Source organism: Saccostrea echinata, unplaced genomic scaffold (genome assembly GCF_033153115.1).
Source record: "Saccostrea echinata isolate AGI-Se365-2 ecotype Australia unplaced genomic scaffold, CSIRO_AGI_Sech_v1 ptg000022l, whole genome shotgun sequence".
NCBI classification, from domain to species: Eukaryota; Metazoa; Mollusca; class Bivalvia; order Ostreida; family Ostreidae; genus Saccostrea; species Saccostrea echinata.
The window spans coordinates 6,357,296-6,384,199 of NW_026889771.1; the positions used below are offsets into that span (position 1 = coordinate 6,357,296).

The 26,904-nt window shown below is 34.2% G+C and overlaps 1 protein-coding gene across 4 annotated transcripts; it reads left to right on the forward strand.

The window, feature by feature from the left end:
• The first annotated feature begins 477 nt into the window (after positions 1-477).
• On the forward strand, positions 478-26,904 carry LOC133190297 (axin-1-like). Of its 4 annotated transcripts, XM_061325839.1 has the most exons (13): positions 478-666; positions 932-1,055; positions 1,278-1,486; positions 7,755-8,678; positions 11,280-11,420; positions 15,727-15,817; positions 16,791-16,943; positions 17,824-18,419; positions 22,188-22,325; positions 23,087-23,299; positions 24,064-24,198; positions 24,495-24,674; positions 25,339-26,904. In XM_061325839.1, exons 1-13 carry the CDS (start codon positions 488-490, stop codon positions 25,463-25,465), a joined length of 3,210 nt encoding a protein of 1,069 aa, XP_061181823.1. In that variant the 5' UTR covers positions 478-487; the 3' UTR covers positions 25,466-26,904. The 4 variants fall into 4 exon arrangements, with proteins under 4 accessions (XP_061181823.1, XP_061181822.1, XP_061181821.1 ...); XM_061325838.1 differs by lacking the exons at positions 478-666; positions 932-1,055; positions 1,278-1,486 and adding an exon at positions 6,338-6,473 and having other exon boundaries at positions 7,677-8,678; XM_061325837.1 differs by lacking the exons at positions 478-666; positions 932-1,055; positions 1,278-1,486 and adding an exon at positions 6,352-6,587 and having other exon boundaries at positions 7,677-8,678.

A 26,904-nucleotide genomic window follows, 5' to 3' on the forward strand; every position in this document is an offset into this window, starting at 1 on the left:
TAATATATGTTGTATAATTTCAGGTCCCTCAAAAAAGGTAAATCTATCAGAATTAGAATAAATCATATCATTTGAAATACGATTATCAATAATACACAAATTGATTTTCTGTACAAATTAATTTGAACTTACTAGGGTTTGGGTAAAGGAAGATAACATGTAACATGAGGTACCTGTCTTAGTTTCCGTAATTTGGAGCATCGATTCAACAGTATTCACTTTTCTAACGTTATCTTCTTTAAATATGTCTTGTATATATTTGCATTAAAGCTAAAAATCATACACATACACACAGAATGTTGCAAAAAGGTCAATTATTTTTTTTAGAATCCGCAGCTTTTGAAATTGTTTATTAAAATAACGATATGAAACAGAGAGAAGTTTGTAAGTTTACTATGTAATGTAATTTCTGAAACAATAGCTTCTTCCTTAAAACATTTTTTCTGCATCAATATTTTCTTAATAAAATTTTAACAGGTGCAGACTAATGGCAAGTAATATTCAGAAAATTCCTGCAATCCTACACTTGTGTTCAGACTACATTGTGATTGACAAGCCGTTTGACTTGCCCATCAACAGTGATGACCCCCACATGGTAACTGTGGAAACATTGTTGAGTAAATATCATCCACATCTCAGGGACCCCACAGTCAAACATGGATTCAGGTTAAGAAACAGTGTGCACTTTCCAATGTATTTTAGTTTGGAATGTAATATTGAGATGGGATGTTTTAACCTATAATAAAGTTTAGAAGTCTGTCCCTGCATTTAAAAAATACTGCTGTTTATCATTTAGAATGTACCATAGACAAGTCTTTGAAAACAAAAAATTGACAATATCATTTTTGCACAAACATGACAAATACATGTTATTTAATAATTTTTTTTAAATCCAAAACTGTTGTTTGTAGTTCTTCATCTATAATTGCAGATTCCAGCACAGGCTAGATTTGGCAACCAGTGGAGTGCTGTGTTTGTGTCGCACAAAGAAATCTGCAAAGAAACTGCATAATGAATTTCAGAGACGATCTGTAGTAAAACATTACATTGCCCTGGTAAGGAAAAGGTTGTATAACAGTGTCTGACCTATTTAATTAAAATAAGACTTATTTAGATACATTTATATATCTTTCTTTCAAACTTTTTGAAGTAAAAGTGTGTTATTTAAGTTTAAGTTAACCAGCTCTTTCTTAGTCATTTAACTAAGTTTATCTAAGAGAAAATTTTTCTTGCCAGTAACTGAAAATTCTGTGACATGCGTATGGCACATTTCAAAGGTGTATGGGCATTTAAAGAGTGAAAACCTGACACTGAACATCGCTATCGGTGAGGACTCGTCAGTGGAGGACATTCACAAGATGTGTACTTCTGACTCAGAAAGTTGTGTTGGTCCCAGAGAAGCCATCACTGAAGTAACACTCATGGAAAGGGGCACTTACAACAATCAACCTGCCAGTAAAGTTTTACTAAGACCTCACACAGGTCAGTTTACTTGTACCGTATTTAGCTTTTCTTGCCTAAATGAAAATTTAATTCAATTGTTCATATGTCTGTTTATCAACTCCTCTTAAATATGCGCTGCAGTAACTTAAGTGCTGTTTGACGAACACATAAAAACATACATGCAAACACATTTCGTGAAATATGCCTTTGTGTAAAGTATCATACCTTCATGAACTTTCAAGACTAAAATACATTTCTTAAATTTGAAGACATAACTGAAGTAAATGTCATTGTGAATTATGTAAACCTGAACTGTGCAAAAAAGACAGAATTTCTTAAAATTCTAGAAATGTTTCAATTCCAAAAGAGACATAAAGAGAAACTTTACAGCAAAAAGAATTTTTAAATCTTTGTGTTCATTTGGATGATTCTGTGAACAAATTTATTTAAAATGCATGCAGATTTTCACAAGATGAATAGGGCTAGCTGACATACACATTCTTAGCCTGATTAAATTTCTACTAGCTTCATCTTTATTAATTTTTGTGCATGCTGCATTAAAGGGGTCATCAAAGTTTAGATAAGACTGTGTATGAAAGGTATTTTGATATTTACTTCTCAAGAGCAAGATGTTTTTGTGAAACTTTGATGCTCCCGTAAGGCAGCTTATGGCGTAGGTTAAAGTTTCTCAAATGCAAGTCAAACTCCAAAGTCAATGTCAAGAGATCAAAAATGTTGTTACCCATAGAAAGAATACATGTCAATGGATATACCAGGTAAATATGAAAGCCCAAGCACCAACCATTCAAAAGTTATGGTCAAGATTAATGTTTTCTAAAAGTCAAACTCCAAGGTCATGGTCAAAGGGTCAAAATAAATTGTACACAGGGGAAGACCTTGTCATAAGAAATATACATGCAAAATATAAAAGCCCTAGCACCAACTGTTCAAAAGTCATGGTGAAGGTTAAAGTTTTTCAAAAGTGGGTCAAACTCCAAGGTCTAAAGGTCAAATTGTTTGTATCCAAAGGAAGGTCTTGTCACAAGGAATATACCTGTGAAATTTGAAAGCCCTAGTGCTAACTGTTCAAAAGTTATGGCCAAGGTTAAAGTTTTTTTAAAAGTGAGTCAAACTCAAAGGTCAAAAGGTCAAAAATATTTTCACCCGTGGAAAAGTCTTGTCACAATGAATTCACATGTGAAATATGAAAGCTCTAACACCAACTGTTCAAAAGTTATGGCCAAGGTTAAAGTTGGGTAAATTTTTGAGAAAGTGGGTCAAACTCCAAGGTCAAGAGGTCAAATATGTTGGTACCCAAAGGAAGGTCTTGTCGCAAGGAATACACATGAGAAATATGAAAGCCATAGCTCCAATCAATCAAAAGCTCTGGGCAAGGTTAAAGTTTTTGCGGACAAACAGACAGACAGATGGACAGGGCAAAAACTATAAACGAATCTTCGATTGCGGGGGCATAAAAATAGGACCACAATGGATGGAATTAATGTGCCCACATCCCTCTGTCATTTACAACACATAGCCACTTTTAACTCTGTTACATATTGTTTGTTTTTTTTTTTTAAAGAATGATCACTTTTCCTTCTGAAAATTTCCAGGTCGCCCTCATCAACTGAGAGTTCATTGCAACCATATTGGACACAGAATTGTGGGTGATTACATGTACAGTAATAGACAAGACATTTTGCCATATAGGATGATGCTTCATGCTACAAGACTAATCTTTGATGGACTAGACATATTTTCAGAGGATCCATTTACACCTACTACTGATAATTTATGGAAAGCAACTGATGTTTTAAAAACATACAGCAGTATATGTTTGTAAAAAATAATTGTCAGATATATAAAATAATATAAGAAGATGCATATTGATTTTTTCATATATTTAATCTCTGAGAAAGTGAGAAATGTTTGGTATTAATATTTTATGTATCCAATACTCAGAGGGGGTCCAGAATTTCTGGAGGTAAAGATTGGGTGGAAGACAAACAAAATTCTATTTAAGAGCTGTTGTAGTGGTTTGCTAGGTAATAGCTTAAGTTGGTTAAAATATTGTTAAAAGTGCAGTACTATAACTCATTCTTCAAGGACTACTAAGGTTGCTATTATTGCCAATGTTTGTTTCTTTTCTTTTTTTGGGGGGTGGGGGGGGGGTGGGGGGGTTAAATTTGGTTCTAATTATAACAATGTGCACATGCAATGCAATTGCAAAATTGAGGTTGCATCCACCAAAAGCTTTATAGGTTACCTGGTAAGTTAGCAGACTAGTCTCCAATAATCATGTCAGGGATATATTTTTTTTAATTCTTACATTCTGTTGTAGCAAGAAGTAAATACATTACTGCGCAATATATTTAAAAACAAATGGAAAGATAATTTTTTGCATTAATCATGTTCAACTTATGTAAGAGTTATGGTTCTTATCATATTTGATTTGTATTTAAATGATTGGCAGTGCTGAATGGAGTGATTAGAATTAAACTAATTATTATGCATGAAAACAATGTGCCTTTTAAACTTTTTGTCTACAGAACAGATAGACACTTATAGTCTCTGGATTAAACCAGCATGTAGAAGCCCCCCCCCCCCCCCAAAAAATGTACCTTAAATTATTTGTCTCAGATTTTTATTACCAAATACATTTTTAAGAATACACTATTTGGTATACCTTTTATTTGTTTTTCTAAATAAGCAATTCTATTAGCATTTTCATATTTATGTTTTTGGGGGGAGGGGGGTGTACAAAGGATTCAAGGTATATTTTACTTGCGTTTTGCGTCTGCTGATCATCTTATTTTCCTAGTTGATACCAAATTTCAAGGTCGATTTTAGGTCTTTGAAAATATACTATCTTTTTCGCATATCCTCTCTTTTTTCTGCATGCACCCCCCTTTTCACTTCTCACAGCTGATTTATATTGATAATAAATATTTGAACTGCTACTGTTATTTGATCTTATGTTTTCAAGAAGAGTACACTATCAGTTTGTCTGTGTGACAAAATTTAAGTTTTTCTGTTAGTTTTCATCAATTCTTTTTACTTTAGTGGATCAAGGAATTCTTGGTTACGAAGTGTCGAAACTTAGAGAAATAAAAAGAAACTCGTTTTAATCTTCCAATGAAGTGTAGCAATCGTAATTTTGAGATTAGTGAACAATTTCAGTGCTCGTCCTTTTAATCTTATCTGGTCAAGGGCTGTCATCAAAGGCCATTCGATACCCACTTGAGGGAAATCAGGTCACAGTTAACGCTACGTTACGTCAGGCCCAGCGATTGGCGACTTCCGAGGTCTTTGATGTTCCATACAGTTTACAGATAGTTGTAAGAATTGATATGTATCCGCCACTGGTTAAAAAGGGATTAAACGGACCGCGAGGCTCTTTGCATGCAGAGAAAATTTACTAAGAGTTGGTGGTGTGAAGAAATTGCGCTTTATTGATTATGTGGTCCCCCAAGGATACACTTGCCGCAAACCAAATCTAATGCTTTGACCTTATATTTGCACTTATTACTACTATATGAAAAGAGAACGTGTTAAGTTTCAAATGAATCCCTTGATAGACAATTAATACAAATTTCCAATTGAAAATTATGTGCATTTTCAGAAAATGTTAAATTTTGAAAAAAAAAGAAAAGAAACTATAATTTCTTTTTTATTATAAAGTTAAAAGTGAAATATTTTAATCATTTAAATTTTGATTTGAATTTAATTAAAAGATAATAAAAAAAAAAGGAACTTTGAGAAACCATAATTTCTTATTATCATAACTCTCTGATAACGTGTAGAAAAAAAATAATTACTATATTAGATTAAACATTGTCTAACGTTTTTCATATTATTCCTAGAAAAAAATTCAACAATGACTTCATTTAAACTAGTCTTTACAAATCTCTGTCGGTAAACATCAAAGGCAATTAACAAGGTGATGTAATAGGCGATTAAAAGAAGGAGTCTTTGAAGCCGCTGACAAAGAGATCTTTAGTAGATTGTTCTGCCTTTTGTAAACAAGCAAGATCTAAACACGAGCATTTGAACTCTTGTTACAAATAAAATTATTAAAGAGACATATTTTCACAAAGTTTATTAGTCATATTATAATCGAGTTCACTCAGACGGCATTCCCTTTGAAGTCCAACGTGTTTTGATCTGATCACAAGCCATCACGGACTGATAGATCTATCTTTTAATCATTACTATTAATGCTGTTTTCAATTTCCTTAAGATTTTTTTATGGATCTTCTTCAGCACGCTCAGTCTAACGTTTTTATTTATTTTATTTTTTAAATTTTGGTAAAAAAACATGTTTGTACAGAAAGTGGCTAGAATCATCAAACGATTGTAATAATCCCTCTGTGAAATCTTATAGGATCTGTGTTAAAATACTTGTAAAGATTGAATAAGCATTATAGCACTATTGTTCTATGGTCTGCAGGTCCTAAATCATTAGAATAAACAGACAACATACGTCTTTATACCAATATTTCTTTGTGAAACATATTTTGTATCTATCGAATCTTTGTGAAAATAGCGATTTAAATAAGACAAAAATGATCAAAGATTTCTTATTCTCCCAACTTAGTTTACTTCGGAAGTTTGAAATCCTTTGAAAATTTATTGGGGGTGCAAAGATCAATTACATTATATGTGAATGACTTAAACCCAAAATATTTCAATTCCTAAAATTTACATGATTCTTTTTATATAATTTTCGTGTATATATTTATTAAAATAAGCCGTATTTTGGGCTTATTTACAAAGATTTTATTTACTTGCTTAACCTGATCAACCCCATTAAATAGACTAGCCCCAAGATATTTCTGAATGTTGATTCTATCTGAAAGCTGATTGGTGCGGTACATCAAAAGAAGTGACGTCACGGTGTACAATCCTGCTGGATCGCCGCATGTGTCTTTGATGTTAAATATTCGAACACTTTTAAATAAAAAAATATCGTGGACGCCATTTTTTTTAAGAATTCAAGTTGATTATGACATCGAATAACTTTCGGCAAGGTATGTGATACTGCACAAAGCTGGTCAACTGTGTATCAGAGTTTACGAAGTTAATTATTTTGGAAAAAGGAACGTAACTCCGTTCGTATGCTGTATCAGATCACACAACACGGAGTAAGTTCATATGTGATTTGTTTACCTAACTGGATTACTCTCATGGATTTTATAATTTTTACTTTATGATGTGTTTTGTGTATAGAGGATCATTTCGACTTATTTCAACGGAATAAGTGTGTTCTTCAACATTCACGTGTACTGAAAACATTATTTATCGAGAGGTATTTTGTGTTTAGATATTCACGAGGTCATCTTTTAAAAGAACTTGGTAATTTTGAGGTCTATAGTAATGTAATAAACACATGCATATTGCATAACGTAAGATAAACACAAGTTTTATGATAATAGCAGGTGCTCGTTGTACATGTATTTTTGTTTCATGTGTAGTGTAAGTTATGGCCCTTTGTGTGCCCCGATTTGCATAGGCCGTAATGGCGGCGATTAAACTTTTGTACTCATAAGATATATTTTTGAGTTTTCGGGTGCTACTGAACCAGCATCGTGAGTATTTTATGTAATTTATATGTGTATTGATGAAAGAATTATTTAAAAACATGAATATTATATGTGAATTTCGATAAGATAATGTAGAATTGGCATGGCTTCGTCGCTCAAAAGAAAGAGGTCACGGAGAAAATGTGAATGGCTACCGAAATGTTTGTTAGGAATTCGCTTTTGATATCAACATTTATTGATTAAAGTGATAAATTTTCTATAGATTGAATACGAATACAATTATAAAAAATGTTTAAAACATAGTGGCTCTTAAAAAAAAACATGTAACCGAGGTTTGTTATTTGTTGAAAAGGTAACTTAAGCATGCACACTCTGATAGACTAGTGCACTCTTTGATACACAGTGTATTGAAAGCGAGGAAAGGCGAATCATTTTGCAAATTGTAGAATCAGCATTTTAGTTTGATATGGGTTCAGGTTTTAATGATTGATGCATTTGATGGAATTAATCATCTGCGTGCCATGAGTAGGTGATATATTTAAAAATTAAGAATAAAAAAGAATGTGAAATGCATTATTATTATTCGGTCGGCATGAGTGAATTTACAATTAAGCTGCTAAAAAAAAAAATGGTAATGCCCTTTTTAATGTTTTGATTTATTTTTTTGTATTTTTCAAATTTCTTTTTTAGATGAGATGAGAGTAACTCCTCTCCCCCTGTGATTACCACTGGCAGCATGACAAGCAACAAAGTTTGTCAATTTCTGAGTGAGTCTGGGGGGAACAACTTCACTGAATCTGCGCCACGCCCTCCTGTACCAGGGGAGGAAAATGAAATAGTGTCGAATGGTGGCATGTCTACCCGTTCCAGTGAATCTATGAAGAGTCATGTGTCCACAAAGTCCAACAAAAGCCAAACATCCAATAAGAGTACTACATCCAATCGGGACTTGACAACACATTCTCCGGCAGCCACACCAAGGCGATCGGCAAAAGAGAAATCATTGTTCTTAAGTGGTTGTGACACTGAGGAGGCCCCCTTGGGCTTTGAGCCTGAAGGGAGTGACTCAAATTCTCCTCCATTTCATGAAAATATGGAAAATAGTTCAACTCCTCCATTCATGAGATGGGCAGAAAATCTGACATATCTTTTAGATGATCGTGATGGATTATCTTTGTTCACTACTTTCTTGGATCAGGAGGGATTCGGAAAGAACTACGTTGAATTTTATTTTGCGTGTGAGGGCTTGAAGAAAAGTGAACTTGAGAAAGTTCCACAGATTATTAAAATCATAAATAGGAAATATTTCAAAAGTGATAAACTACCATGTGTGTCTGAACAAACAAAGTGTGCTATTCAAGAAAAAATTAAGAGGCAGACTGTGGACAGGACAATTTTCGATGGTGCCCAATTAGAAGTCAGAAATGAAATGAACTGTCAAAGCTATCCTTTATTTATAAAAAGTGACCTGTATGTGCAATATATTCAAAAAGGAGGGGGCAGCCCCAATAGTAACAGTTCTAGTGGCTCCAATAGTGCTAGGCCTATGTCCATGCCGCTGCCCACGTTGCCAGAAGACAAGATGCTGGCGGATGTTTCCACAGGCAATGCAGCAACAGTGTGTGGTCCTCCCTCCAGTAGTAAAAGAACCACTAGTGCTAAAAGAACATTAGAATCCTTTACAAGTACAAGGTGAGGAACTCAAGGCCATAACATTTTCTTTCCATGGATATTTTTGAGATCATTTTTGGATGTATACAAAGCATATACATGGTGATCCTTGACCTTAGCAGATTCATTGTCTGTAAATTATGTAAGGTCAAGGTCTCTTACCCATTGACCCTGTTGATTAGGTACCATTTCATTATTGTGAGCGTGGGGTGTCAATGTTTGTGCCAGACGAGATCAGTTCAGAACACACCAAACTTGAAAGCACAGAGTTCATGAACTGGCAGGTCATATTTCAGTGCAAAAATTGGAATGTTGATTTTTATCACAACTACCACTTAATAGTAGAGATTGCACCCTGCGTAGTCTTCAGCATTTCAAAGGAAACTGGAGAAGTTCTGAGCAAATATATATCTGCAGCATTAGAATCGGGGCTTAAATTTACCATGCCTATCATAACACAAAGTACCTGGGCTTGTAACATGCAGGTTTTACATTAGTAAATTTCTAAGTCTGTACCAAGTAATTGATACAAAGAAAATCATACAACATATCTTTTCAGATTTTGCAGAACAAATGTGTCCCACACTATACAACATATGCTGTCAATCATGAAAGTAGTTTGATAGAAAAAGAATTTAAACATAGTCCATTTTGACATTATGTCAGATCTTGGGTTAAAGCGAGAGAGAAAGAGAGGGGGGAAAAATAAGCATCATAAATTTTTTGCAATCAGCCAGTTGTAGTTTGGGCGATCATCAAAGCTATGGCTTTTTCATTGTTGAAGTGGTAAAGGGCTTGTAAGCAAGATGAAATATGATATGGCTTGGTTTACTTAGGTCTTAATTCACATACCAGGTAAATTGGAAAGGGCACCTGGTGCAAAAATTAAATGTAATATGATCTATATCAATGTGAGGTAATGTTTTTGAGTACTTTGTCAATGGAATGCTTTTCAATCACACACTCTTCATAGTTTTGTCAGTTTGATTGTGGCTCAAATGTATTAAAGTTTTTGATCACAATTTGTGTGCTCAGAAATTTAGGTGAAGAGCACAAAATTCAGAAAATTGTTAAAGTAAACATCAGGTAACACCTGAATAAAAAAGAACGGTAGGAAGTTACAAAGTAAATAGATAGATAGATAAAATTTTGTTTCATGTAGTGATTGAAGTGAGGAGGATCTGTTGATATAGCATTAGGTGATAAAGTTATCGGCTGTACATGCAACTCAACTCGGCAATTCTGTTGACAAGGCATACCTGACCCACTTTTGGTTGAAGCACACCTTTATGTGCACACTCACACACACACACACATACACACACACATAAACATATGTGACAGCTTCTATAAAAATGTACAAAATTATTTACCAGAACAACATAATATTTTAAGAGATTCATAAGATATTTGGTTGCACAGGACAATCTTTCCTTATAAGTACCATACATTTGCTGAAGCAACTATCTTGATTCTCAAGTGAGTACTGAATGATTGGAAATATCATATAATGAATCTTTGGTAGAGAGCGAACTAGGTCCACATCCATGGCAATGTGCTCTTACAGCCAGACACTACTGGGAAATTCAGAGGATCAGATAAACTGTTTATTATGGGATCATCTTATACATGTCTGTCTTCCCGACTGCAGATATTTTAATCAATGAAGCATGATTGTTTATAAAATTATTTTTATTTCTATAAGTAGCATATGATGAAATAAATAGTGCTAAATTCTTGAGTATCTAAAAGTTAACTTGATTTTGAAAAGCTGTAAATGAGTTAGACTGAGAATAAGCTAGCATTTTATTTGGCTGTGACCTAGTTTGAACAAATAGAGCCAGATCATTTCAGTATATTTATATGCATCCATTTATTAGAATAAAAAAATAATGTTAATTCAGTACATACATAAATACACATAATTATATAATACCAGGGATAGCCCATGAAAGCTCACAAGCTTATTTCCAATGTGTCCTTTATTGCATGGATGTTGGCTCGAGAGGGTCATTTCTATGGGTGGAAATAAGGTTCCAAGAAAACCCACATGTCAGAGCGGATGACCACCTTACCCTCTCAAATACAACCACTGTCCATCACAGGGATCAAACTCTGGACTCCCAGGGGCGAAAAGCTAGTGCTCTAACCAGTGCGCTACACCCCTATCACATTAGCAGCAAACCTTTACTGGATTCTCTATCCCTGTCCATTGAAATGCTAACGTGATTCATTTGACGTAATCATTTGCAGAAAAATGCTCAAAAGTCATTTTTAATTATTTTCACTATCATTAATTTCAATTGTATTTGTGCAGTTTAACATGCTTCATTGTTAGGTTTACTAGATGATTTTGTATTCTGCGTAAATCAAACATCAAACAACAGAGTATAATTAATAGTAGAAAAAATTAATTGTGTGCAGTTAAAATCATGCGAGTGATTATTTTGATTAAAAAAATTTTGCTTGCTTTGAATACCATACAGTATGCATGTAAATTTATTAGTATAATTACGTCAGTCATTATTTTTCAATACAATTAGTAAAATAGATTATGTAAATGAAATTTAATGATGTAAAACAAAAAGAGGATATATTTGACTGTTGATTTTGTCTTTTCAGTTTTCCTGCCCCTCCTCGGGTTCCCCCTCACCCCTACCATGTGTCATACGCCCCCACCTCAGAACAGGAGAGTGAGATCCAGAGTCTGTCCAGTGATGCCCTTACTGAGGACACCCTCTCTATCACAGATACCTCCAGCATGTAAGTACTTGTGTACTAAAAATTCTCTCATGGGGTGAAACGTATCTTCCACTCAGTCGGTACTGTTACAGGTAGATCTTGTAGTAAAACTGATAGGTTTTTGTAAGTGATGATGAAAAATTGTGTATCATTACCAGAATTAGGACTGCAAGAATTTACACTTAAAATTTTTCACACTGTGGTACTGTACATATCTCTCCCTGTGGGTAAATCAGTGCACATCTTCGTGATATGGGAAATTCGAAAAATTGCACTGGTACTTTCAATTGTTAAAGTGACTTAGTGAAGGAGTTGAAAAGTATGTGTTTTGGTCATGTTCTGTTTAACTGGGAAAGGAAATGTTGAGATATTTCAAAGTATGGGTTATGAGATAGTACTTACGTGGTAATAGAAGAGGAGGGGGAAAATCGAGGCTATGAAAAAGATTTTTGTATATAGGTATAAGTAACTACTTATAATCCTGCCTGGCATAAATCAATTAGTTTTTTTTACCCTTGAAAATACTTGAGTTAGAAATGGCCATTCCCTTGGTCGACATTTTTATGTTACTAAGCAGCTGCAAATGTTTGATGGGAGAGAGAGGAAAAGAAACTTCCAAAGGTTCAAGACCACAGAAATAAGTTTTAAAAGTCGTAAGACATAAAATAAGAAGACGGAACAAATGCAGGTAAAGATTGGTAACCAAGATGATCGGAGAATGCCCGTAGAATAGCAAAACATTGACAAAACTGTTCTGCTTTAATTTACTGATAAAGTCGAGCTCTATCCTTTGAAACAGTGGGGCAGTAGAAGATTCAAAGTGGATAGGGATCCTTGCCCAGTGTTGACACAGGACTGAATGCACTCCTTTGATGTGCTTTTAATAACACTTAAGGCCAAAAAATTTTAACTTTGAAAGTCACTGTGATCTTTTACACATGTACTTTTATGAGTAAGATATGGGAGAAGTTGTGTGCTGGCTAGTCTAGAACGTCTTCAAAGAAAAATTGATTTGTTTCTTATCGATTTTTTTTTTTCAAAACCTTTGACAAAATAGGAGGTTGTTTTATTAGGTTAATATCTTTGTAAACTCTTCTTTTCTCTTTGCTATAAGATGTGTATCATAAATCAAAAACCTGCAAAGAAAGAAAAAAAAATTAGAAGATATCAATTTAGTTGTTGATAATTTCGTATTTTAAGAAGGCTTTGTGAGCACATACTACTTTTAAGGTGGGACACTGTCGTTTTTTTGTCAGACAGATAATTTAATTGCCAGATGGCATGCGATTTCGTTTGAGATGAATGTAAATATTGTCTGTTACATACAGCAAATGGGTTAACAAATTGGTTGCATGTCTTCCATATTTGCAGTCTTCACGCAACAATTAAAAGAGCTGGGTGCATTACGAAAGGTTTCATGAGCTGGTGTTTTGTTCTTCAGTTCAACGTTTTGCATCATGAATGACTTGTAGGTACTTGTGCTGCAAAGCCCCTTCTTTCATTATAGGGAACTGCATGTTGAAGTTTATATATATATTTTTTCAACTCAACAAAATAACCAAAGGAGTTGCCGACAAAAGCTCCATATTCACCTGTGTGACTGGTCATTAAGAGTATTGACTGTTCACCCTTTTGATCACTGAAGCATAGCAATGTCATAATTTTCCTTTAAAATAAAGTTCCTGCATTGCCGCTTTTACCTTTTGTTGGGGACTAGACTTCAAACACTTGCGATGGCTTGCTTCATAAAAAAGACGAAATTAAGCTGTATAGCAGATTTAATAGGAGAAAAATAATGCCAGCACAGTGTTATAACTTGCTGAATACAGAAAGGGCTTTTCAGTTAGTGTCTTTTTCATGGTTTTTCTTCTTCGTTTAGTTTAGGTAGATGGTTGTTAAAATTGTCCATGTTTAGAAGAAAGGCCTCGCTGCTATTAAAATCCTTTAGAGTTCATGCCATAAAAAATTTCAAAGAAGAAACTGTTTGTTTGATATTTGAAATTTAAAGTCTGTGTTTTCATACAAGTTTTGTATTAAAAGTAAATAAAACGTGAAAATGAAATTCCTGGTCTTTGCCTTCGATACTGAAGATTTTAAATGTGGGTATACTTTGTACAAACAGAGTTCAATTTATTCATGAATTGTTACTTTTATACTAGCTATTAACATAACACAAAAGAGGCATTCTGTGGCGATGAAATATGTTTTGGAAAAGATAAATGTGTGATAAATGTAGATCCCTTGATTAATGGGAGAGTTACATGATAAGATAAACTATGCTTTATAATCCTTTAGTCTGGCCACTCGACTTCAATATACCATTATAGCCTATGTCTGACCAACAAGGTAAATGCACAGTATGAATGACCTTCTTGGTCCGTAGTACAAAGCAGTTTCTCTCTTGACAAAGCACCCCAGGGCATACAGTTTAATGTTTAATGCTGCCTTTCCTATGGGTTTTGATAGTGTTTTTGTTGGCCCACAAAATTGTTCTGATTTCTTTCATCTTGCAAGGAAAAACAACACAAAAGCAAATCAAAAGGGAATTCTTAACAAGGCCTGGTCATATTTCAGCCCAGACCAAAAAGTATCCCGTCTAATTATGTTTGTAGTAACATTTTTATTGAATCATCAAGACCTATCAATCCGCACATTGAGTAGGCTAAATCGTTTGATGTGTAGCTTTTTATGCATCGCCCTTTGATTCATTCTTTGGTAGATATAAAAGGTAGTTGGTGATAAAAATGACCAAGGGAAAATGAAATTTTTTCCCGTGCCAATATAGAAAGTGTTTTTCTGACATGCTCTGGCAACAAAAAGTGGTATATTGAAGCATGCTAATGAAGCAGATGGTAGAAAGTATGTGGCTTCTAAATTTGTCTCATTTTATCTCTTGCCTGATAGGCTTTGATCAGTTTTATAGAAAGATGTCTTCGGTGTGTTTGAATCTCTTCTTCTTCCATCTTCAAACAGTTCTTCATCTAGATAGCCTGAGTTTTTCCCTGAACTGAATTGGGCCCTGATCTCCTGAGGTCTTTGTGTTTGAACTTCTGGCGAAAGCATGTGCAGTTGTTCTTTTAATTAAATTGGAATTCTGGTGTATTAATGCTGAACACAATCACAGTGTTGTTTTATTTGATAGAGGATGAAGCCTTTTCCTTTTGATGTGTAAAAAACCTCAAAATACCCAAACAAAAGGATTAAAAGGAAAAAGAAAAAATCTTGGGAGAAATATTGTTTAATCAGGCAAATCTTTTGATCAAGGGAAGAGATGCTAAAACAGGCATCAAATGGGGGAGAGATGGGGGAAAGTGAAGACAAAATAAGAAAGGAGAGAAAAATCAATATCAGGGACTTGGTGATAGGTACAGTAAAGGGAGCAATGGACCTCTGTGTCTTTTGAAGGTAGAAAACGAGATGAAAGCAAAGCATACAGATGACTAGATGATCTTGTATCAAAGGAATATAGTGTGATTATGCAGCTGATACAAGCTGATAAATTATTAATGATACTATGATATCATCAAGGGGCAATGTACACCACTTTATATTAAACAAAAAAAATTCTGTCAACCACTTGGAGCATTTATTTGATAGGAGATGTCGGCTGGAGATTTTGATGTCCATAATCCAATGTAACCAATGACATTTCTAGCTTTTCCGGCCTTATCTTTCTTTTTTCTCTTTTTTTTTGCTTCCCGCCAATGAAAATGAAAGGAAAATAATTTCAAAACTTGTTTGTTGTCCTGATAATATCATCAAAGAGGTTATTTGTCTAAGCCAGAGCTTTTATTGAAAAAGTTTCTCATTTTTTCCCTATTTTATCTTGTATTATTCCATCTTTTCTTTCTCTTTGTAACTGCTGATCACACAAAGCGAGCCAGCTTTGTGTATTTAAATAATGCATCTCCCTCTTTGTTCACATTTGTCTTTAATGTGATACTTTCAAAAGAAATGACAAATGCCATAGGAGGATTGTTGCCTTTTATTTTTTCCACCCTCTCCTGATTTGTGTGACTTTTGTCAAAGACATAGACAAGATCAGAGAGATGAGTAAAGTTGTCAATCTATGGATAATAAAGATGATTAGTAACAATGTGGGTTAAGGTATTGATGTTACAAAAAGGTGTTTTGGGACTGAAATTTCCCTATATCCTATCCTGCAACTCCCTTTCCAGAACACATTTTAATGATAGATTTTAAGATAATGAAGGTAAAAAAAATCTTTCTGCACACATGACAGAAATCAATAAATAAAACAATCATGTATTATGGAGTTTTGCTCATTTAGATTCAGCATCTTATCCCATTAAATTGTGTTTTGCAGAGACAATGATTCCAAAAGATGCAAGCGCCAAAGACGGTACATGCGAAGAGAGCACATGAACCGAAATCCAATAGAAATGAGCGTCATTCCTGTGAGTATTTAAAATTACACAGATAAATTTATATCTAGATTTGCTATTACTGGAAAGATTCTTACGGGGGGGGGGGGGGGGGGGGGGGGGGGGGGGGGGGGAATCTGAATTTAATTTTTCTACTGTTTTTTTTTTTCTTGTCACAATTTTGGAATATTCAACCAAAAAAAAAATGTGAAGTGAATGAGAATATGTCCAGAAAAGAAACAGAATTATTGCTGAAAGTGGAAAAGATGTCACTGTTGTAGGCAGAAAGAAAAAATTTATTATGCATACACTCCACCTTTGATATGGTGATTACGGGATGATATGTTGTATTTTACATTTCAAAAAAGAACATGATGAATATGAAAAAATAATGAATGAAGAAATGTTTGACCCAGTGTTTGTTAAACTGAAGCATCTGACAGAATCTGACATTTTGGGTGGGAGGATAAGTGATGTTCATTTCTTGGATTGATGAAGGGGAGCCATGTTGTAAACAGATTAGTATAGCTTAGGTATGCCAGTTTATTGATAAAGAGCACCATAGAAGAAAAAAATCTAAAGGGTTTACCACACAATTTAAATCCAAACAAAACCAAAAAAAAAAAAGATATCTACATAATACTTTGATATTTTGTCACTGACATGGTAGGGACATTTATGTGAAATGTGAAATAGTTAAATTTTTTTTTTCAGTGTTTATGTTTGACCTAAAGGCATGAGGTACCTAAGGCAATTCTGAGTCTTTAGGTGTCATTTTCTCAGAAAACCTGTATCATTACTAGAGATATTAGATTAAGATCATATTTAATTGTTCAGCAATTAAAACAAAGGTGCTGAATAAATAATATTTGAATTGGCTTTCCTTATTACACTTAAATTTCCTTAAAAGTCCAGCATTCCTTTAGGGTATGACCTGTCAAAAATTTTAACACTTCTGGAAAAAATGTCGCATATATTTTAAGTTTTGTGTTCATTTATGTCACAGAGGACTGACAGACTTCCCAAAGACCGCAACTTAGCAGAGACAGACCCTCCCAGATTTGCAGCATTAATCATAGAGAAGTTGGAGAAGATTTTACAAGACCATGAACGGAATCGTCGCATAGAGGAATCCCTCAATAGAGTGATATATGACGAAGTATGTTAGCGGAATTTCGCCTTTTTAATCCTGTCAACTTGAATCACTTCTTATTCAAATTTATGAATACTTAATAGTGAGGATTACATTGATGGTTGTATTTTTTTTTTTTACAACACAGAGATGTAAATGATTTACACTCGTGAGAAGGAAATACAATCGCGTGTGATATTAAAAGGATTGTTGAATAATAAGAGTAATAAAATGAGTATAAACTTACAAAGTTAACTGAAAGAAAGCATGTATTGTGGTTACTTTGTGGAAAAATGTATGTTTTAGTTTTTTGAAACATTTTCAAAACAAAAATCTTCCCCTTTTTCTTTTAGTGTCATTAATTTCACTCTGTGACATTAGAACAAAAATAAGTTGTTACAATGATTAAGTACATGTTTTGAAAATCATCTGACTGCAATTAAAGTCTAAAATGGTTAACATAAATTTTTAAAAAGAGAGTTTCTTGTTTAATGAGAAGCTTTAAATTTCATAGGATTTGCATGATTACTGAAAAAAAACATAATTTATATTTGTATAATGCATGTATTGGGAAAAACCTAGACAACAAATATATTTTATGAAGGTAAAAAAAAATATTGAAGATTAATATTCTAATAGACCACTGTGTAATAATAAAGAAATGTTTGAATGTAAAATAGGGGGAAAAAAGTTGTTTTGATAAATATTTATAAGGTTTATTTCTACGCATTGCATGAGGAAAAGTAAATGCGATTATAGGTCCTGGTCAAGATCAAAGTTTGACTAATGAAAAGGAAATGTGCAAAGTAATTGTAAAGCCCCCCGCAAGTTCTAGGAAAAGTTTTTTTTTTTGACGGAACAATAAGTGAATTGCAAAGTTCTAAAGTACGCTATTGTCTGTTTTCAGAAGGACATTGAGGAGAGTGATCGATCTCTACTGTCCACGTCTATAGCACAGAAAGACCTCTCTTCTACCTCCTTTTTACCTCTAATGACCTCTGCTGTGATAGACGAGGACAATCCAGACTCCATTTTGGAGGAACACTGTTCTCGAATCTGGGAGAGCTCTGTGGGTCAGACACCTAGCAGGTCCCCTGGGCGCCATTCACCTCCCAATGCAGATCATAGGTCACATGATCGATCACTAAGTCGCAGCAAAAATCAATCCCAGCCAAACTTGCCTTCACACAAACAAGTGCACAGAAAGCGACCAGATTACTACTCGTCCTTTGACAGTGGGATGGGGGAGGACAAACCTGCACTGGAGACGCATCGTCACATTCATCATCATCATCATCATCATCATCCCTCATCCAAGTCTCGGGCCTTCCCCGAGTACGACTCGCAAAAGGTGTACACAGCACCTGAATTTGACCGAGGCCGAACCCCGAGGAAGTCAACAAAATGTAAACATTCAGACACAAGCTCTAACATAGACAGTGGCATAAGCATGATTGAATCGATTCCTCCAATGCCAAATCCAAATGATCCATCAACAGAAAAGTAAGTACTTGTATACTGTATTTCTTTTTTATCTTGACCTTGAAAAGATCAAGATTCAAATTTAAAAAAGTAGTACAAATAGTGATTATTGAAAGGAAAATTGGAGGGTAAAATTTATCCTTGGTATGTATAACTTTGACCCTTCTTTAAGGTCTGGACCTTGCCTGCAGAACTAGAGCATTAATATGAGTAGTTAAACACTTCTACTTGATATTTAGAATTTTTTTAATAAAAACATCTTACACAAATGATAGATGGTGAAAATTTGTACTAGAATTACCCATTATTCATAAAAACACAAAGAATAAAGTCCTGTTAGCATGCCCCAGGCCGAGACATTTACAACCTCAAAGAAAAGTAACGGCTTGCAATTTGTCACTTGATGACAGTTTTGCAGGTGCTGATTAGAGTCGAACTAAAAGGCTGATTAGTGTCAATATTGGAGCTGAAATTCTAATGTACTGATTTCAATGAATAATTCATCCTTTGAAATATTTATAAATGAAACTTTGTACCTAAAACACATATCCAGTGTTTTTCTTAAGATGAATTTGTCTCTTTGATGGTTGAAATTTGCAAGTCTTTTAACTTTTTTTTTTGAAGTAAATCATCATAAATAAGTGTCTTTGATAGGTCCCAAGTATTGAAACACAGCAAGGGACTTTGATGTGCATTGGGATCAGGCTTATTATGAATCGTGCAGAATTTTATTTTCCCTTTGAATTGAGAAGGGGAAAAGAATATGTTTTTTGCAATTACAAAATAAAGACTGTCCACCTTATTTCAATGTTGGGTGTTCTGTTCTGTTGCTATTACTAATTATCCTGTGGTTGATTGCTGCAGATGCACTCTTGACTAGAAAGTTTACACCGTAAAATTTTCAATATTTATACGATTTTCTGCCATTCGGGAATTGTTTATGTATTACAAAAAACATCAATGAAATCTTTACCACTTCAAAGGAATTACATCATAGGTTTGGGGTAATGTTTTTTTCTCTTTATTATCTATGGGGCATGGCTGGCGATATAACCTCTCCAGTTTTCTGACATCACAGAGGAATTCCTCGCGATTGGAGCACTTGTCTACTGCCTTAAGTCTGAAATTGTTAGGTTTTTGATGATACCAATTGCTAAAATAATATACAAACATGTATATAAAGACAACAAAGGAAGAATAGATGTTAAGATAGGGAAAAATGTGGAGAAACAAAATGATTGCTTGCCTGCATGAGTATTGAAATAGACCAAATTACATGAATTCAGCCTGTCTGCCTTTTTTTCTGTCTTGCATGATCAAAGGCTATGGAAGAAATGGCCCACCTTCTCATTAAATGTTTGCACCAATTTGTAGAGAAGATCAAAGTGCCACAGGCCAGCACAAAGTCAAACTAAAATATTCTCTCTTTCTCTTTATGGAATAAATTTACTTTTATGGTTGAAAGCTTGTGTTATTTCAAGATTGCCTTACTTAATGGCAAGAGTTGGAAAATGTCTGTAAAACAAGGCAGTTGCTGCAATTTTCAAAAGATTGGAATCTCCTCTGAACCTACTTTCAGTTTGTAGCCCTTTATTTTTGCCTAAGTTAAGGATCAGTTTTGAAGTAATCTGGGCCTGTAAATCTAGATGTACTTGGTGACAGGGTGACCCTCAGCTCCCAATGTTTTATATTTCTTTGTACACTGCACGAAAGTCTGAATTTCTTGCCATGGAGAGTTTGCTGTGATAGCGCGTCATGTGTAACAAAATATATCTTGTTTTCTTGGTTAGGAAATGGATACATTTAGGCAAAAGTTTTTGAGGAAAATAGTTTTTTTTTTTTCAATTACCAATTGAGAGGACTTTTTAAGTGTTTTTAACCTTGGGACTTGGGACATTAATCAGTCTATATGCATTAGCGCTTGATCTGTTACAATCTTTCTATAGTGGTAGATTCTTTGATGTTTGTTTTGTCGGCTTATTCCTCACAGTTAGGTATATGCATTTGTCACAAAAGTATTGTTTATGAAAATCAAACGAAAGGATACCTTTGAACCAGTGAACGTTTCCCCAACAAAGGCATGTTGCATTTGAAGTCATAATGCCAGAGTCTCAGGACAAATCAAGTATGTTCAGATCGGTTGTAAATCCGTAACATGAAGGTGCCTTATTAAAGGGATATTATTATACTTTTGGAGGGAAAAAACACACACATCTGTTACCAAAAAAGAAATACAGAAAAATGAATTGAATGACACTCAATATGAAAAAAATCCGCCTTTGTCATTGGATTCTAAACGTTTTGCTTTGATGTTGGTAAATGAGATGTAAATTTGAATCCCATTAAAGATCTAAATGCTTTTGATTTCCTCTTGTATAGGAATATTTTGGTTGAAGTGCTGATTGATTTTGCTGTAGTCTAGGCAGCCCTAATTTATTTTGATTTATAATTAGCAATTGAATGATGAGCAGCAATTAAGGCTCTGTCTCATTTGCATATTGTCACATTTTGGATTTCTGCAGATAGATAAAAGTGCTTTGGGAAATATATCCATATAAGGAATTTGTTAAAGATTTGATGATAAAAGACTTCTGTTAAAGGTTTAGACTCAAAATAATATTTCAATGCCTCCCTTAGGACACTTAACCGAATTTTACTTGGTATGCAATTCAGCCATGACCAACAAAAAAGAGTCTTTCATTAGAACAAGATATTTTTAAAACTTCACAGTAAATATAATTTGAATCCTTTATCCTGAAGTATGGAATATAAATAATTCAGAAATTTTAAACATCATTTAAGAGAAGACTCTCATTGGATGAAGCTAAACATGCTTTGATTTCAAACCCCCATACTTTGTATCCCACACAACATCGGAGATCTATTAAAAGATGTTCAACTATAACCTGGTAGTGGTTTGTAGTGCTTTCATTTCTCATCAGCAAAACAGGTCTTCATCCAGTTTAAAGTGTACTAGAATAAGTGGCTGTCTGAAACATTAAAGAGGGCCATTGTAGGATAGTTGCTTTGATGTCGCAGATGAAACAGAGAATTAATTGGTCCAGGGAATTTCTCTTATTACTCCTATAGAGTATCCCGTTTCAAATGAAAATTTTTCTTTCCCATTGTTTTGAAGGGAAATAAAGAAAAGTGGAGGAATAAGATGAAAAATTAGCATTTTGCCAAAAACAGAGAAATTGAGATCTTGAAGGGGGAAATTAGTAGAGGGAGAAAAAATTAGCTGGGTTGATTGTTGGAAGAGCTAGGGGCAGCTGTGATGGAGAGTTAAGGAAAAACAGCAGGAAGGGAAGCTCAGAGAGACTTGCAAAGAAATATAAGCCAACTTCAAACGCTCAAGTTCCCAGGGCAAATGTTCTGAACCCTATATTGCAATCTGACCAGATTTCTAACTCAAGATTATCTCCATAAGACATGTATATATGTATTTATTTATATCTCTTTACCTATAGAGTAAGAAAACCAATGGCTTACGCCTTGTAAGATTAATGATAGTGCTGTTTATGAAAGGGTTTCAAATTCGACACTTCAAACAAATTGTAGTGAAACCTGAAGTAACTAGCTATTTGTTAATTACAGGGTTATGTATACTGATAAGAAAACTAACTATAAAAACAAAAGTACACGTGTTTAACTATTTGAACATAAAAAGTAATGAAAAACAAGAAAGGAATGCTAAAATCAGTGGATAAAAATACATTTTAACCAAAAACAAAACACCAGATCATGAGCATGTGGTTTTACAATGTTATGTATTTTTACAATCTGCAGGGTGCTTAATTGGATGATGGACAATGCACGAGAGAACTCAAACTCAGGTTGTGCAGACTCGGACAAAAGCTCATCCCACAAGCAGCGGTCACGCCCCAGTGCATCAGCATCTTCTTCAGCCCCTGCATACAAATCTGGGTAGGTGTTTTGGCAGACTCATAAGCAATCTGGGCTTTCCTAGAGAGATTAATTAATAGTACACATCTCATTCTATACAATACCAGATGCCTACTGGGTATGCACAGGGCCTTCTTGCTTCTACAAAATTATTTTTTCCTGGCTCTATAATGAGTCTGCAAGGATAAAAAAAAATGTTTGCTAACCTCTGTCTCTTTTATGCATTATCCTTGAAAACCACTAAAGTTGCCAAAAGAGATAGCACATTTTAAAAACCTCTGAAGCAATAGGAGATTTTTTATATTATCATTTCTAACCCAGACTTTTCTGATTGAGTTGTAACTGAACACTTCTTCATCTTAAGTTCATTGACATGTGGTTTTGTACCTTGCTACTATGAGCTTTGTAATGGAAGTGCACCTATATTGAAGTTCTTCCATCCTATCAGTGTTCCTCAATGGAAACTCAAGTTTTCACTTATAGCCAACCTTATCAGTTTGACAAGCTATTGAAAATATTTTTATTCACAGCTAGTTTCATTGATTATTAGGAAGGTTACCACCAATTTAATTCTCTGTTTGAATGAAAAGATACATAGCTCTCGGTATTAGAAAGATGATATAATGAATATTGAAAATTTGAGATTCATTTTATTACCATCCCAGGCAGATGCCTGCAAGTAATTAAGATTTTTAGAGCTCTTAAAATAATCATGCAAAAAAGAGCACTGTTCTATACGTGTATTTATACTCACACCTATCAATGTTGGGTTAATTTTGTAGGTCAAAGAAACAGAGCTTGGGCACAAGCAGGTCAGGGTCAGTTGACCGAGGAGGAGGAGGGATGCAGCCTTACCTTGGGACTGGGGGATTCATGCCCTCCCAGCCTTTTGCTACAGACCCTTCCATGCCCCTCCCCACCCCTCCAAATACCACGGTGCAGTTGGAGGAGGCAAAGAGGAGACTAGAGGAGCGCTCTACTCCTGTCAAATCTAGGTAAGTACTTGTAGGCACTTTAAGGGAGAATAAATAAAAATAGATAAGTTGCTGGGAGAATTTTGGTGTAATTACCTGTGGCATTGTATGTGTTAAACACCATGAAACTTGTTGTTTGGCATCAAGAAAAATAGAACCAAAAACATCTCATCCAGAAATGAAGAATTTAAGTGATTCCTGATTTTTTAAAAGAGAAAATTCTGGATGAATCATTTTTTGGAGGGGAGAATTAATTTTGCATATCTTGGAAGAGCAAAGATTATTGCCAAACGGTAACCATGTGAAAAACGGAATTCAACAGATGCTGAGAGGAGCTAAACATCTTAGAACTCACTCCACCCCATGTTTCTTCTTGTTATAAAAAAAGAGGAGAGCACTTCAGATGGGGGAATTTGTGAAATTAGATTTGCAGATGATCTTTGATGCTTCTCTTTTATGCTGCTGCATGAAGGATACTATGTATAGCTTGTCTTTATCAATAATTTGTATATACTGCTCTCCTCACACAAACTGCAGAGGCTGACAGCTGAAGAGTTTCAAAAAGATTCAAAGGCAACCCTCAAAAACATTATCTCCAATTTATTACCACACCATTTTGTTTGATGTTTACGGCCACGTTCAGCCTGCACTAATACACTCCATACACTTCTTTGTCAGAGTGTTCCTCTGCATTCATTCAGGGCAATTGATTTTTATGTGAAAGTTGCATTAATTTCTCTTTTGGAGAGATTTTCTTCATTATTATATGATTTTTTTCTTAACAGATCATTTGGCGGTATCACAACCAAAGAGAACAAAAAAGTGGCCTCATTGTCTCAGGGTGCCACAAGAACAGCTATCCCTGGCGCTAAGACCGTACCCTGTGAATTAGACATGTCCGGTGACAGTAGCACATTAGAGTGAGTGCCTCTTCAGACATATGGAATAAAATTTCTTATGAATAAAATTATATTTGCAGATAACTAGTTTGAGAAAAATAAATGTACAAAGTGAAGGCAAATTCACTTGCAATAATCCAAGTTGCATTGCATTTTTAAATGTCAAGGATTTGTGGCTTTTTGAATATTTTAAAAATACATACATCAAAAAACGGAAAAAAAATGAAGAGTTGGAGGAATAAATTTCAAAGAAATGTAATTTCAAAGAATAATTTTGTGGATTAGTGATCATTAAATGACATATTTTACTTGAACAGGAAGAAGAGCAGTAATAAAAAGTCTGGATCCTCCAGCGCCAATACAAGTGGATCAGCGGATGAGACCGTGATTGGTTACTACCTGTGTTCGGAGCCCATTCCATACAGAATCACTGTACAGGGCAGACATATCACTCTGGCTATGTTCAAACAGCTGATCGGCCGCAGAGGAAATTTCAAGTAGGTTTTTCTCTATTTCTCTCTCAAAGTATTGATTATTTCATTTCAAACTCCCTGCTGCATTGTCTGTAAAATAATAAACTGCAAAGTTTTAAACTTGTGAAGAAATTTATCAGGATTCCTCAGTTTCTTTGAGCATAGAATAAAAAACATCAACACAAAATCATGGTTTCGTTTCTGCCATTATGTCACAGGTGACTTGTAATTGAAGAAATGTTAAAAATCTTAGATCACCTGTAGAGATAAGATAATGTAAAAATGTGGTAGGTAGTCTATGATGAGCAATTTGTAATGACAAGGGTTCGTTTATAACGATGAATGGTATGAAATTTATGCCAGGATGTTTTCTAGCAAGGACAGGTATAAAACGTATTGGACAGGTGTCCGATTCTGAGTGCATTGTATATTAGAAATGAGGTGTGCTGTTCAACACTAACTAATCTGACATCTTTAGACGAGAACACATTTCAAGAAAATTTTAACAAAATTGATGTGTCAAAAATATCTGAGGCTAAATTGTGATGGGGTCAGTCTTTTAATGTGTCGACAATGCAGCTTTTAGTCTGATGGATGAGTTATATCTTGTTACATTTCTGCAATTTAACGTTAGTCATTGAATTGTCATGGCAAGAATTCTATGTATATCTCATTTTATGTTTTACAGGTATTTCTTCAAGAAGAGGAGTAACGAGTTTGAGAGCGAGGTTGTGTTCGAGGAAATCAGCAATGATGATGAAGTGCTCCCATTGTGGGATGGCAAAATTGTCGCAAAAGTTGATAAAATGGATTAGTAACTAACTTTTCATATCTTCCACTGGGACTTTGTAGTGCAGATGCACTGAAATCATTTAGTCCTGCACTTTTAGTGCTAATTTCAAGTGTTGGACGCAGACTAATGAAAGGAACCATTCTCTTTATTAATTTATTCATTGCAATAAGCAGTACTATATGTATTAAATTATTGCAAACCTTTTTTTTTTTTTTTAGAATGTCACTCTTTTTACCAAAATTTTAAATTTTGTGACTTTTTTTAAACTATTGTTTGTTTCTTTTTAATACAAAATGAAAATTCTTTTGTGCCAATATTGTATATTGTTCATGGGAGTTGTTAGCTGAGAATATGTATGTCTATATGTGACAAGTGAACGTGTATATAGAAACATGTAAATAAGCAAACTCAGGGGTATTTTTGACATGGAATAGCCAGATCCATGGACAAATAGCAACTAAAATGTTCAAAAAAAAATAAGAGTTAAGAGTTAACCACTCTTGGATGCTCTTGTTGCAGGGTACATCAAAATTTCGTGTTGGAAGTCTGGGTAACAATACATATCTGTTCAAAAAAGCATGTATATCTTATTTATTATCAGATATCAACCATAATGATACATCAGTATTTTTTTTCTTCATGCAAGAAATCTTTTAACTTTCGCTTGCCTTTTCTCCTTCTTTTTATAACTATTCTTAGAAGATTTCTTTTCTTGAAGAAAGATGGTGCCTAAAACTCTTTTTATCATTGTAAAAGAAGAAGTACATTGGTATGTTTTGATATTCATTTAACTTTTCTCAGTAAATTTTACCATTCAAAGTCTACTACAATTGCTTGTTATGTTGGATGACAGCTTTTTTGTTTTACCCTTTTTTAAAGGATTAATGAAAAAAGGGGGAGGGGAGGGGAGGCAATACAATGTTTTAAGGAGAAGGATTTTCTTTTTTTTCAAATTAGAGGAAAAACTGTCAAGATAGTATTGAATATTTTTATATGAACAAATTAATTTTTTTGTGAAATGAAATAATGGCATTGATCATGTATTTATTTGTATGTTGGAAAACAACTGTCTTCAGATGCTTGTATGCCTACAGAGTAATCATGGTAATGTTTTTCCTGTAAAACTGCTTAAATTTTGTATGAACTTGTGCATCTGCCAGTAAAGATGATGTCCTCTGGTTCAAACAACCAGAAAAATTCCTTGAATTATCTGTGATTTTTTTCCTACGTAATTGTTGTATGGTTGTGTGTATTTATGTTGACAGCTTTAAGATTATTACAATTTATGATATTTAATTATAAGGATATACTGTATATATTGAACTATAAGTATCATTGTCATGGATGACTGACTCTCATTGCCATGGAGTCTTGTATCATTCACCATCATTTAGGTAGAAATGAAAACATTTCCATTTGTGTAAAAATAGAAAAACACAATAAAGTTTGTACATTATTTTA